The sequence below is a fragment of the Octopus bimaculoides genome, chromosome 4 (assembly GCF_046866305.1).
Source record: "Octopus bimaculoides isolate indiv1 chromosome 4, ASM4686630v1, whole genome shotgun sequence".
Classification (NCBI taxonomy): Eukaryota; Metazoa; Mollusca; class Cephalopoda; order Octopoda; family Octopodidae; genus Octopus; species Octopus bimaculoides.
Genome location: NC_142931.1, coordinates 91,029,674 through 91,044,673, shown reverse-complemented (window position 1 = coordinate 91,044,673; position 15,000 = coordinate 91,029,674). Strand labels below are relative to the sequence as shown.

Below are 15,000 nucleotides of genomic sequence, written 5' to 3'. Positions count from 1 at the left end.
CAAACAAGATGAGGACAAATATCCGTCGAATGTAAATAATGTAAATAACTAATTTTTACTTTTTATATCTTATATCCTAAATACTTATGGCTTTTCTAGTTTCATTTAATTAAATAATATCCCTGTGTTTTATTCCCATTTCGTTATTTTTACCCCTAAATAAAATTTATTCCTCTCTATATTTTTATTTTCTTATCCCTCAGTCCTCTCTTTAATTCTTTCTATTTGCTTGACGTCTTCAGAATATCTTACCCTAGTAAGTTAATATCTCCCACTACACCCCATTTGACGCCCCATCTTTTCTAACAACTTCATGTTTACATTACTTGTATATATGAATATGCAGTCCTCATCTCTCTCATTCAGTACGCTTTTTACCACCAGTTTTAATTCCTTTGAACAATTATGTAAGTATTAGCTATTTATACAAATCAGCCCTGATGATATCTGCTTATACTGTGTTTTTTTTTTTACATCTAGAACTCTTAACATAGTTCGAATCCTGCGGATCTGAAACACTGTTCGCCTAATGAACACAGATTGAAACCTGTGTAAGCACTTTTTATGCTTTTTCCCGTTAATTTATGTTCCTTTGGATTTTATTTGTATTAAATCGTTTGCTATGTTTTTATCGTGATACAAATAAAATAAGTATCCGTTATATATTTTTTCTCCATTTTCTTATATAAATATAACTATAAATTACTGTTTATTCTTATATATTGTGAAAATTCTCTCAATATATCATCGATAACATCATGCCGCTAGAAACCACTAGATAAGACCCTCAGTGTCATCGGGCGAGGTTGTACTTCCACGTGGTGCGTCTTTCTTTTGCAGTGCTTCTCCCTGGTTCGTCGATTTTTGCGATGGTTGAAACGAAGGAACGGCATGCTTCAGTGAAATTCTTTTTTCTCCTGGGGAAAACGGTGGCTAAAGCAGTTGTCATGCTTCAAATAGCTTACATGTACGCTGCCATGAGCAGAACACAACACAATTTTAGGAGTGGCTTCCACGCTTTGGTCACTTGTCACTTGTCGCTTGAAGGCCAACCTCGTTCAGGACGACCGTCGACCTCCTGAACGAATGAAAACATCATGAAAATCCATAAACTGATTTTGGTGGACTGTCACCGAACAATTAACGAACTTGTTGATATGACTGGTATGTACTGAATCTCCTCCCACCGAATTTTGAGTGAGAAATTGCGAATGAAAATTGCCAATGAAATTTGTACCTTGCTTGCTCATGGAAGATGAAAAGCACTCACAACTGATTACGTGTCGTGAACTGAAAAAAAACAGTTTAAGTTGATCTGGACCTTTTTTCGAAGGTCATCATTTGAGATGAAACCTGGTGCTACGGAATTCACAGATGTGGAAGAGGTGAAAAAAAACTAAAAAAAACGACGGAGGCGTTAAAAAGCATCACTTCGTAAGAGTTCCAGCACTGCTTCGAATAATGGAAAACGCGCCTGACCCGATACATTGCTTCAAATATGGAGAATACTTTGAAGGTGATAAAAGTGTAAATGTAAAACTAAGTGAATAAAATAATATTGCAAAATTCCAGTTTTTTTTGGGGGGGGGGTAGTCCCTCATATGTATATATATATATATATATATATATATATATGGGAGAATTTACGAAAAAAAACAACAACAGACAAAGACAGGTGGTGTAAACAACAAATGGATGTATTAGTTTAACGCTCGGGAATAGAGAAAGTCTCTCTCTCTCTCTCTCTCTCTCTCTCTCTCTCTCTCTATATATATATATATATATATATATATATATATATATATATATATATATATACATGTATATGAGCTGGGAAGTAGAAATAGACGGGGTACAATAATCCCACTGAAAAGGAGAGTCTCCTGGTCTTTGTCAGGACACTCCTATAGAAGAAGCTAACTTCTATATAAAACCCACTGTTCTATTGAGCCGGATATCTTGCACTCTGTTTGTCTCTGGGCTTCTTAGTATTGCTAGTCAGAGCCATGGTGGTGTTGTGCACGCAACCTCACATGACTTACAACCGTTGCAGTCGTATTGCTTTAATATAAAAATATATAATGGTCAAACACGCTTACTGCTTGACCCAACAAAATGTTTGGTCGAGCTCACACGGGTCTTGACTATAATTCCGTAACCTCGCTGCGCATTAGAAATGTCGATTTTTTCAATTTTTAATTTCCATTAACTTTCTTAAACTTGGTTAAAATTGAATATACTTTATGTGAAAATATTCATTGTATTAAAACCTTTATTTTCATATAAGTTCTATAACATAATAATTAATAATTATAATAATAATAAAATCTTTTTAACATTATTTATTCAAGAACTTCTTCATATTTACATTTCGCTCGGCTCTCTATTTTGCTCTTACTCCTATCCATCCCATTCTTTTAATTTTTTTTAATTAATTTTTTTTTTATTTTTTCGATTCTGGTTTCTATCGTTTGAAGACTCAACATTTTATTAAATCTTTTTCTGTAAAGCAACAACTTTAAAAAATAAAAATTTAAAGATTGAACATTTTGTTGGACCCTTTTTCTGTAAAACAGGAAATTTATTCCATTTATATTAAATATATATATATATATATATATATATATATATATATATATATATATGTGTGTATATATATATGTATATATAATTTTAAAATCAATGCTGTTGTAATAGAAGAGAAAATATTCGATGAACTTATTGTGAATTTTCCTTATAATGTTTGTTGGATCTTTCAAAAGCATTTCTGAAATTGAATCTAATAAAATAGTTGCGTTGTGTTGTCTTTTTGAGAAAACTTGTGTAGCTCTTTGAGACTTATTTGACTTTAAAATGTTTAGAAAATCATTGCTTTACGTAAGTTTTCATTTTGACTTTAGAAAATTATGATATACATCAAGTTAGTTGTTTCTGTAGTTTTAAGTTTATAGTTTAGTAAAACTGGCTTTAGTTCATTGATAATATTTTGTAGAAATATCAAATAATATATAATGCTTAAACAAAAAATGATTCAACTTTTCTGTTCAGAATTGGAATAGAGAGTAGATGTATATAATATTGCAGTCATGTTCAACATAACTCTAGAATAAGGACAATTGTGAAGTAAATATGCATTGTTGCTACTTGTATCATGCACCTTGCTGCCCGGGGAAATAAAACTCGGCATTGAGAGTTGAAGAAATTTGTAAATGGTATCTTGCTGACAATGATTGGTACCTATTTACAACAAGGGATACTGGTTCACTGAGGGCCGTATCTTCTCAATATATTTAGCGCAACTTCAATTAGGGAATAATAAAGAACTGACTTTTAGGCTGTTGTTCTTCAAAATACTTTCAGTACCTAGGATATTTAATATTGATAGCTCAGTTTTGATATCTGTAACTAAGGGGTTTTCATGAGCTGTTGTATTTACTCAAAGGCAGTTCTAAATAGAAAATGTTACATTTGTATACGAAGTAATGCTGGGATAAATGCATAAATGTATGCGAGCATTCATATATATACATGTGTGTTTTTTATGAGTGTATGTATCAATATATCTATTTAAACTGCTCGTAATAAAACGCAGAGAAAACATGTTGCGCTTATATAAGAAATCTGCATGAATGATAATTTTTTCTATCCAAAGCTTCATTATCATTCAAAATCTCCACAGTAGAAGAGAAATGATTCTACATCTATTCACAGAAGCATGTAGGATAAAGCTAACTAATGTATCTATTAATGAAATAAATCTGAGGCGTGGTTATTGCTAATTGAAAGTATGAATGGACATCATACAATTCTTCTGATATTAAAGTCTAATGATTTTTTTTTATTCATTAATTTCAGTTGAATCTACGAAATCTTCACACTGCCAATCAAAATAATACAACTACTTCCGATTATCAAGATGACTGAACTAAATGAGTCATGGAACTATAAGAAATGGACATCTCTATCCTACACTACCATGAGTATATCTGAAAATGATCAACAGAATTTTAATAACTCATCAGCCGAAAGTGTTCATGATAAAGCTTATTCAAAAACGGTGCGGCTCACGTGTCTCTATATAATGATTATCGGAGGTATAATTGGGGGATTTCTTTTGTTAATATGGGTGAAAATGAACCGTCGATGGAAGTCTCGAATCAATATTCTAATTCTTAACCTTTCAGTTGCTGACTTATCTGTCATTTTCTTTGCTTGCACACCACAGTTGGTATGGGAATACGTTGACCGCGAATGGTTTGCAGGTGCTTTCATGTGCAAACTCGTTAAATTTATGCAGAGCTTTTCTATGATGGCCAGTACAAACATGTTAATTGTTATTGCATTGGATCGTCACCAAGCAATTAGAGCTCCCCTACGAAAGCCTATAACGGTAAGTATAAACATCCAGTATGGTTAAGTATTTTTAAATACTGCTGCTCTTATGGTGTCCTTAAATATAATCTTTGCGCTTTCTTTCTTTCTTTCTTTCTTTCTCTACCTACCTACCTATATATATATATATATATATATATATATATATATATATATATATATATATAAATATAATTAAGGGATCAGCAAAATATTTGCTTCACCATATACCGAAGTTCAGAAAATAGCAGCTAAAAAAGCTGAGAATCTCAGATAGCATCACTGTGAGATTCTCAGCTTTTTTAGCTGCTATTTTCTGAACTTCGGTATATGGTGAAGCAAATATTTTGCTGATCCCTTAATTATATTTATAAATATATGAACTTTTGAATAAGTTCTCCACCAATAATGGTGCTTTCATACCGATGGGCTTGGTAAAAATTATTAATTATTAATTGATTTATTAATTAATAAATTGATAATCCTTTACCCTTTTAATTTTTAATTTGTAATAATTATATATATATATATATATATATATATATATATATATATATAATGTATAACATGTATGTTTGTATGTGTGTATGCATGTTTATATGAGGTCTGTAAAAAAGGGAACTGAACTTATTACGAAACAAAGTTATTGCTTTATTAACATATGAACAACATATTTTTCATTGAAGTATTTTCCTCTGGTGTTGATTCACTGTTTCTACCAATTTATCTAAATTAAAAACTCACTGAGTATTACGTTCCAGTAGCGTATTTATTTTCATCAACAATCCGAAGTGGGAAGGTGGAAGAAATTCCCGATTGGATTTCAACTTTGAGAAGAAACCGCCAGGTATGAATAAGGTCTGACGTGAAACGCGTTAATTAGGTTGTGTCAATGTTTTAAAGTACTTGTATCACATTGCCTCATCAAACACCACAGGACATACAAGTAAAGCTCGTTATTAATCGTCAGACCGCGTGAATAAACTCATAATGAACGTCAGCCTTCCAAACAGAAAATATGATCAGCATCACATACATATATCATTTTCTTACATGCGGAGGGGACGATGACCCCAACCCACTACGATGACTGCCTTTTCTTTCGTCATTGCAATGGTATTTACACAATTATCCAGCTGTTCTGATATTTTTAAGAAAGTTTTCATCAACCTATGAGCACACAGGCAGTTCTGATTGGAATACAGTTCCCTTTTTGTTCAAACATTTAGCAACAACAACATGCATCTTCTAAATGCATCGTGACATGAACTTTTAGAGACGCCAACTTCCTTGGGAACATCGAAGACAGTTACGTAAAGGTTTTAACAGATCACAATGCACATTTTGCCGTGTATTCATCTTCTCTTTGTACTCAATTTGAAACGCTGGTACCACACACTTGACATGGCTTACAACACAAAACAATTCTTTCCATACGCCTGCACAGTTGCTATCTTAGAAATGTTTCCGTATAAGTTTTTTCGCAATTTGAAACTGCATTAAAAAAAAAGTTGCTCTTCCAAATCTTCTATTATTCACTTTGCGACAATTGCATGAGACATACATTCATTCTACCGCGGATAGTTGTGAATGGTATTTGGGTGAAAGTCAAGGCCATCCATACATGCACATGCCGGAACGTTGCGCCGGCTGGTTGGCGCACTGATTTCGTAGTCTGACTTCTTTTGAATAGATGTTTGTGTGTATACATACATATACATATGCTTATATATACATACATAGTACTACGTACATGCATGCATACATACATACATACATACATACATGCATGCATACATACATACATACATACATGCATACATACATACATACATACATGCATACATATGTCTCTCAAGATGATCTTGAATCATTCTTGTTGAAAATCTGGAACGCAGAGAGGGATTTCAATGTATCGTAGCTAAATAAAGTAAGAAGAAAATACTGTCACAACACCAACAGTAAAACACATGCAATTGATCCGAAAACATTCACCATAGCTGTGCATAATAGGAAGGCACCTGAAATGGACCTAATAGCTGGAAACTGATACAAGAGGCTGATATTTTACAAGAAAACATTCTGTGTATTCAAAAGCAGTATGGAAGGTCAGTATTGATTCCAACATTTGAGATACTTGATTGGTCTGTAGAAGAAATCCATTCCATAGTCGTTTAAACACGCAACAGCCTGACCTCAACTGAAAATCTCTACAGAAATAGTGATATCGACATGCTCTATATAAGAAGAGATAAAGGTAGAGGTAGAGGCTTGAGATCAGTGCAGACAACCTTCGTTTGTCGTATAGTCTCTCTCATATAGCACTTGATAAACAGCAGTAGCAAAAATAATACATTGATTTAATGATGAAAAGTGAAGAGAACAATATCCTACGTGTTGGCAGTGAGCTATTGAGGAAGCACTCTCTTTTTGATGACTTCCCATACGACTGCAAAACAGCTGGAATAACATACCTCAAAGAAAACTTGAATGTAAAGCACTCAAAATACAAAAAAAAAAAAAAAAAAACATGCGTGAGTATGCTTCCTGAAGACTTGAAGAAGACAGTTATATCAATATGAAGCGAAGCCTTTTTGGGACCGGAGACCGTGATATTACATCAACTTTGAAGGCTATGCATTTGTAATCTAAAAACAAGGTTGCTACGGAATACATAATAAGCAAAAAAGACAATGAAGCCCTTGGAGCTCAATGATACAAGCGAAAATGTAGATTATGTCATATTTCTGTGGAATACACCACACATGTGATTAGCAGCTTCCCAAAAATGTCATCAAGGTGCTACCTCCTTAACCCACACGACGCTGCGCAAAAGTAATATACAATGACATTCGGAAAAAAAAAAAACTGTTCTAGAATAAGTAAAGACAACCCCACCCGCAGTTATTGAAGTCATACACAAATATCAACACAGCGAATACTAGTTTTATTTGCAGGGAAGCTGATGGCCTCAGTGTTTTGGGATGCAAAAAGCATTGCGCTTATTCAAACGTTCCACACCGTCAATGGAAAGAACTCTGCCAACTTGTTGGGGTAGTTACATAAGGTTATCAAGCCCTACCCCGTTTCTCAGAAAAGCTGATGTAAAGAATCTTGTTCATCAGGACAATACTCTAGCACACAAGTCCTTAGTTTCAGCAGCTGCTGTGCGTTACTGCAGCTTTGAACTGGCTGATTGCTCTTCCTATACTCCTGATGTGGCCCCATCTGGCGGTCATTTCTTCCCTAACATGAGAAAACACATGGCTGGAAACCAGTTTCGCAACGATGGTGATGTCATATCTGCTGTTGATGACTTATGGAAACAACAGGATGAAAGCTTCCCCCCCACTGGCATCAAAATACTGCAACTCTGGTGGAGGATGTAATGCGGACGGCAAGGGGGACTATTTTGAAAAATAGACCTCATTTATTCACATTCCATGAGAGTATCTTAGTCAGCCTCTGAACTTTTAAACCGTCCCTCGTATATATATATATATATATATATATATATATATATATATATATATATATATATATATATATTTCCAAGGTTTCAAATTTGTATATTTAAAAGAGATAGAGACTTCGAACTCGGCAGATCCGTATTCCATTTATTCAATTATTTACCATCCGATGTCAACATTTCTGTGCCCAAACCTATCCAGCGACTGATCCGTTGGATGTCTGACGTTTGGCACTTCCTCAGGAATCCCATTTGAGAAAAATATCAAGAATCCTCTGGAAAATTATATATATATATTTATATATATATATATATATATATATATATATATATATATATATATATATACCTGTATGTGATGGGCACACATGAATAACATCGAATCAGCGTCCAGTTGTTCGATAAAATTATCTCCCTCTTCGTTGAATTAGCGCGTATGTATTTGAGAATTCGATAGGTACGTATACGTAATACAAATTCCAAATAGATTCTAAATGACGAGGTAAAGATCAATTGGCGTACTTCCACTCAAAACTCGTTTACTCAGTTTCAGTTACTAGCTTGGGTTACTCCGAAGCTGTAAGGAAAAAGAACAAAAATCACTTTCTAATGAAAGTGGGATGAAAGTCAAATCATTTCTTAACCGTACGGTCATGTGTGTACATAAATGTAGGAATACCATACATACATGCATACATATGTTTATATATAGGTATACATACATACGCACTCGCATACACAAACAGGCAAGCACACACACACACACACACACACACACACACACACACACACACACACACACACACAAGAACATTATACACACATCTACAAACACGTTTACTGAGAAATAAAGCGACTTATGAGAAGATTAATATAATTCTACTTGCGACTCCATTTGTTTGAAAATATCTTCTTTTCATCGAATAACAAATACAGTAAACAACTGTAAAAGTATATAACCCTTGTGTCAATTACACAAACATGGGAATATACACAACTAGCGAATATGTAGCTGTAATGAAACAACATGGACGTATGCAACTTGTTTGCAAATGTTATATATATTAGGTGAAGTTTCTTTTATGAGATTCCATTATTGAACATACATGTTTGTAATAATTTTATATATTGGAACTAATATCCATTTATTAAGAATGGAATTGAACGTTATCGTGATTTGATGAATAATTCATTCATGTTCAATACATTTAGTTAAAATTGAAAGCGCTACTCAACTCTTGTTTATAGTGCCTGATGTTACTGGAGGATTTCTGAAAGACATACTTTATTCAACGAAAATCATTCTGAATATTACAAAATCTGACAAACTTACCTAATAGAATCTAATAGAGTAAAAGTTTTTTCATATTTGTCAGACATATTGAGAAATAGAAAAGGTAGAGATGTTCAAACTATAATGTTAAACGCATGCAATACACTAGACATAGAAAATAAAATAGACATATAAATGAACATAGACACGCTCACATACAAAAGTATAAAAAAACAGTTACGAAGTGCTTTAATACATTTGAAACATAAAAGTTCTCGCTGATGGAAATCGAACATTTTTTCGCTTATTATAAAAGAGACAGCAACTGCGAAGTTTCATATCAGATTGCTCACCGTCATCCGTATGATGATAGCGTTTCGGCCGAAACTGTGTGTTTGTGTGCGAGTGCGTGTGTATGTATACTTATATATAAACATATGTATGTATGATGTTCCTACAATTTTTTTACGGCGTTATCATACCAAATTTGGCATGAAGGTTTTTATCTTACTCGAGGAAGGTTGTAGGGGTGGTCAAATTTTGGTCCTTGCTTATATAGGGGGCTGTAACACCCCTATACGACCCTTCAGATTTTTTTCAGCGGTATAATAGCTTCACTTTTCATAACGCTATAGTTTCACTTTATTGTTTCACTTTTATTCTTACTGTCTGTCTGTCATGTGTGTGTGTTTCCTCTATGCACGGCCAAACCGCTGCATCAATCTGGACCAAATTTGGCTGTCTGGAAAAAACATTGGTTTTGTTTTTTCGCTTTAAAGGTAAACGATTGTGAAACGTTTTTTTAACTGTGATAATGAAACAAAACGTTTAAAGAAAAAGAAACAGTAAAGTTTGTAAATAACGGAAGGTCTTCATACGGACACACGCTTATACACTGTAGGATATCTTCCAATTTATACGATAAAGTTAATAAACTTTTGAAGTTCAATATTCGTGACATAAGTTATAAGAGATATCGACATGAGTTATTCAAATAATTGTTCGTAGCCCCCCTATACGACCCTTCCGATTTTTTTGGCAGCGGTATAGTAGTTTCACTTTTCCTAACACTGTAGTTTCACTTTTATTCTTACTGTGTGTGTGTTTCCTCTATGCACGGCCAAACCGCTGGATCAATCTGTACCAAATTTGGCTGTCTGGAAATTACGTCGGTTTTGGTTTCTCGCTTTATAGGTAGACCATTCTGAAATGCTTTTTAATTGTGATAATGAAACAAGGCGTTTAAATAAATAGAAACAATAAAGTTTCTAAATAACGAAAGGTCTTCATACGGACACACGCCTATACACTGTAGGATATCTTTCAACTTAAACGATAAACTTTATAAATTTTAAGGTTCAATATTTCCGTGACATAAGTTAGAGATATCAATATGAGTTATTCAAATAACTGTTCGTGGAATGGACTTAATAGAATTAGCTAGAGTACACTCGATATTTTATATTTAAATCCGATGTGACTATTTCTACTTGGATATTGGTCCTACCTCAGATTCAAAATCGAATCTACAATTTCTTGCTAGCCATACTTGGCCATACATGGCCATACATATATTGTTCTGCACGGCCAAACCGCTGGATTAATTTGTACCAAATTTGATATGAAGGTTCTTCATTACCCGGGTAGGTTCTAGGGGTGGGGTGTCACTAAATATTTAGCCTCTATTCAAAAACAGAAATATGTTTTACATGCCTGTCGTATACGTCAGTTTTGTTTTTCTCTTTAAAGGTAAACGATTCTGATCGAAACAAACACGATATTGAATAATTCTACGTCATACGTCTACGACTCCACTTCTTTTTTTGAAGCAAAGATAAACACCTTTTAATTGTGATAATAAAACAAGAGGTTTTGTCCTTACCGCCAAAATTCATTTCTCTTGGGAAATATAAGGGTGACGATGTTTTCATTCCATCTATCCCATTAATCCCATCTGACCTCACCTATGAATTTAAACAGCTCCAGTTCCCAGTGAAACTAAGTTTTGCTATGTTCATAAACAAATCTGAAGCATAATCTCTCAACGTTGTTGGACTTACCCTTGCTTCTCCTTGCTTCTCTCAAGGGCAATCGTATGTAGGATGTTCGCGAGTTGTAAGTCCCAAAACTCCTTTTCTTTCTACACCAATTAAAGGATACATTGAAAACATTGTATATTTAGACATTTTACAAAATTAAACTGTGATTGATTTCAGGATTTGTTTTAATAATCTTGTTTATACTCAGGTCATCTGATAGAATTTTTCGGAAAATATCTTTTTTATCAGAATAAATATATTTATTTCCCTTAACATTCACAAAACTTCCGAGCAACGCCGCGTACTTAGGCTAGTATATATATATATAATTAAGAGAAGAAAAGGGAGAGGTAATGGTTAATGATTAACTTATTAACTTATTGATAATCATTCCTACAACTGCTTCAATTAATACTCAATAAATTACAAATTTATGTAATATATTTACATTTATAAGTTGTGAGCAAAATATTATCAGGGAAATATCAAACATTAAAGAATTACATGGTGAACAATTTGGTCTTTCAAACACACACACACACACACACACACACACACACACACACACACACACACACACACACACACACACATACACACACACACACACACACACACACACACACACACACACACACACACACACACACACACATATATATATATATATATATATATATATATATATATATATATATATACGTGTAAAAATTTATATATATATGTATAAATGTATTTTCTGTTGACGTTTATTGATAATGCAAGAAAACTTATAAAGCTCATTTATTATTGGAAACGTCAAACTATTATTTGGGTATTTGTCAGAAATATAATTAAAATTTGCCCCTAGGAAAATTATTGGAAATAGTTCTAATGTGAACTTTACTTAATTTATTGGATACGACTTATTGGAATGAACAGTAAGGAATTTAGATTTGATCAAAACTTCTGCCAGGAAATTTAAAAAAATCAAAATAGTAGACTATTTGTTAAAATCACATTTCCTTTTCTTTGGATGATTAATGATATACTAAGCACAAAGTGAAATATCAATTTGCTAAGTAAAGACTATTAAATAATTGTAGATATTGTCTAAATTATTGTCATTCTTTAATATTTTTAAAATTATCAAAATAAAGATAGTTAAAAATTTGGTAAAAATATTGATAAAATTAATGCAAATTAGAATTATTATCAATGTTAAATTTTTATTTAGTTGCTTTGTGGTATAGCTTTCGACATATTTGAACGTTACACTTACTTCTGTTAATCAACAAATATATGATTCTTCGATGAAAAAAGGTATAAATAATTTACAACAATGTACATAATTACCTGTACATTAGAACATAGAAATAAAACTCACCACGTTGTATTCATTAGGTTAATTAAATGAGAAATATTTCTCAACTGAAATATATTCATTGTCAGGTGATCAAATAAAGATAAACAAATCCTGTGTTTCTATAGCAAATCGTGACAAATTTGAAAATACAATATTTTCTATATTGATATACAAAACAAATATATGCCTCTCTGAGTTTTGTACGTATGTTTATGTATAAGTACATGTACATGTATATGGTGTTATATATATAAATATATATATACATATGTACATATATATATATGTGTGTGTGTGTGTGTGTGTGTGTGTGTGTGCATACATTTATACAGATATATTAGATAGTACATGCATCTATGTACCCGTTTATCTATCTATCTATCTATCTATCTATCTATCTACATAAACACACACACGTACACCCATATATATATAAATAAATGAAATATTCAAACACTGAGATTTGAAGTTAGATGTCACTACTGTTCATATCATCTGTGGATAAATTCAAAATTTGATGATATCACCAATAGTAGCATGGGTGGAACGCAGTTATGATAGCTTTAAGGAGCTATGAAATATAAATTTGCACGAAGCGTAATGATGCTTAGTGAGCATCTGCCTACTAAAAATAAGAGCCAAGTCTTAAATAATCCACCGTAGCGCACCAATATAACAGAGAAAAACAGTATGCGAGGAAAACAGAAAGAATTAAAACATTTAACAGCACAAATAAAAATATTATGCAATTAGGGATAACCACAAACCAGGTATATATATATATATATATATATATATATATATATATATATATATATATATATATATATATATATATATATATATACAATGTGCATTGTAATCGTAGCATATAATGCATTGATTGGTTAATCAATTGTTCGAACAATTAGCCGAGATTTAAAAAAAAAATTGAAAGGGTATGTATCAAAATTATTCAGTATATCATTTTATGCATTTGATCGGTGTCCCTATGGTACTTTTCCTATGCTCTTACTGCAAAATGTGTGATGACTAATTGAAGTAATCGGCAAATATTAATTTATACATTCAGTTATTAATTTAGTTTTTAAGAACAATAATTCACCAACAAGGCCTTGGTCAGCCCGATGTTATAGTAGAGGACACATGCCCAAGGTGCCACGCAGTGGGACTGAACCTGGAAAATGTAGCTGGGAAGCAAGCTTCTTACCACACTCCTGCACCTATAGTATATATATGTATGCATGCATGTATGTATGCATGTATGTATGTACGTATGTATGTATGTATGTATATATAAAGATAGGTATATGAAGAATTCGTATGTGAAGAAGTAGAAAAGAAAACGTAAAAATATAATTAAGAATGGAAATAGAAAGCGAAAGAATCCAAGACAATGAAAGGAAAGTAAATAGAAAGCGTTTATTCGTGTCAAAGATTTTTCTGCCTCAGGACATTAGCCAGATTGATGATTGATGATTAATAAGTCGAAAAGGGGATTGACGGGGGACATGTTGCAGATAACAGCGTGTGTTTTGAGATAGAGGGAGAGAGAAAAAAAAAAAGAGAGAGAGAGAGAGAGTGAGAGAGAGAGTGAGAGAGAGAGAGAAATAGAGATTGTGAGCTGATATTGACAGATACACACATACGCAGAGGCACACACACACACGCAAGTGTACTTATATACATGCACAAGATGCCTCTCTTTACGGAAGTAATGCATTTTCTTTAAAACCTGGCCGTAACGCGAAATGCGTTGTGAGAAATTAATTTTCCTCTTTATTTTGGTATTATGAAGTGAGGTTTCGTTCCTACGGTCTTTTTCGGGAAGAAAAAAGAAGGATCAACAAAAAATAAACAGCACGATCACTTTCATACACAAAAATAGCAATTTCTAAACCTGAAAGATACCATGTAGATATATAAAAACCATGTAGATACCATGTAGATAGATAAAAACGCAAAAATATTTCAGGAGGAATACGTTAGGGAATTTATAAGAATCGTAATATCGTAAGAATACGTTCTTACCGCAAAAGATGTTAACTATTATATGTGGTGGGATGGTGAAATGGGCGATACTACGAGGGTGGGGGACAATACTTACTACCTTATAGTTCATTATCCCGAACATCAACTTGTCGGGTGAAGAACTTATCCAAAGTCGTTTATTGTTTACGATGCATCATCTCATTGTGCAGTTCAGTATAGGAACTGAGCTCATTGTTATTTTTATATAGCGTTCATGATTAGGATCATTATCAACAAAACCCTGCAGACCTTCCTATATAAGTGTCAACCCTTTAGCAATAACTTCTGTTACCAATTTAAGTGGTGAAGGTGGAACTTCTGTTGTCTTATTTGTATTTTCAGCACGTTCTTTTCCCAGTGTCACCTCGTTAGATAAACTTTCTTTCTGGGAGACTAACAACCCGATCCCATCAACCTCTATGACTTCTTCAAATCGTATACCATTGCAAGTGTAACAATATTTTTCCGAATT

At 33.0% G+C, this 15,000-nt stretch overlaps 1 protein-coding gene across 2 annotated transcripts in view; it reads left to right on the top strand.

The window, feature by feature from the left end:
* Window positions 1-15,000, top strand: part of LOC106878532 (arg8-vasotocin receptor) — a 183,750-nt gene that overhangs the window by 161,098 nt on the left and 7,652 nt on the right. Inside the window, exons 2-3 of one of the 2 annotated variants that reach the window (XM_014927766.3) lie at window positions 481-551; window positions 3,856-4,390. In XM_014927766.3, coding sequence (XP_014783252.1) covers window positions 3,917-4,390 — 474 coding nt within the window. In that variant the 5' untranslated portion in view covers window positions 481-551; window positions 3,856-3,916. The remainder of the gene's footprint in view (window positions 1-480; window positions 552-3,855; window positions 4,391-15,000) is intronic. The other variant, XM_014927769.3, reaches the window with a different exon arrangement.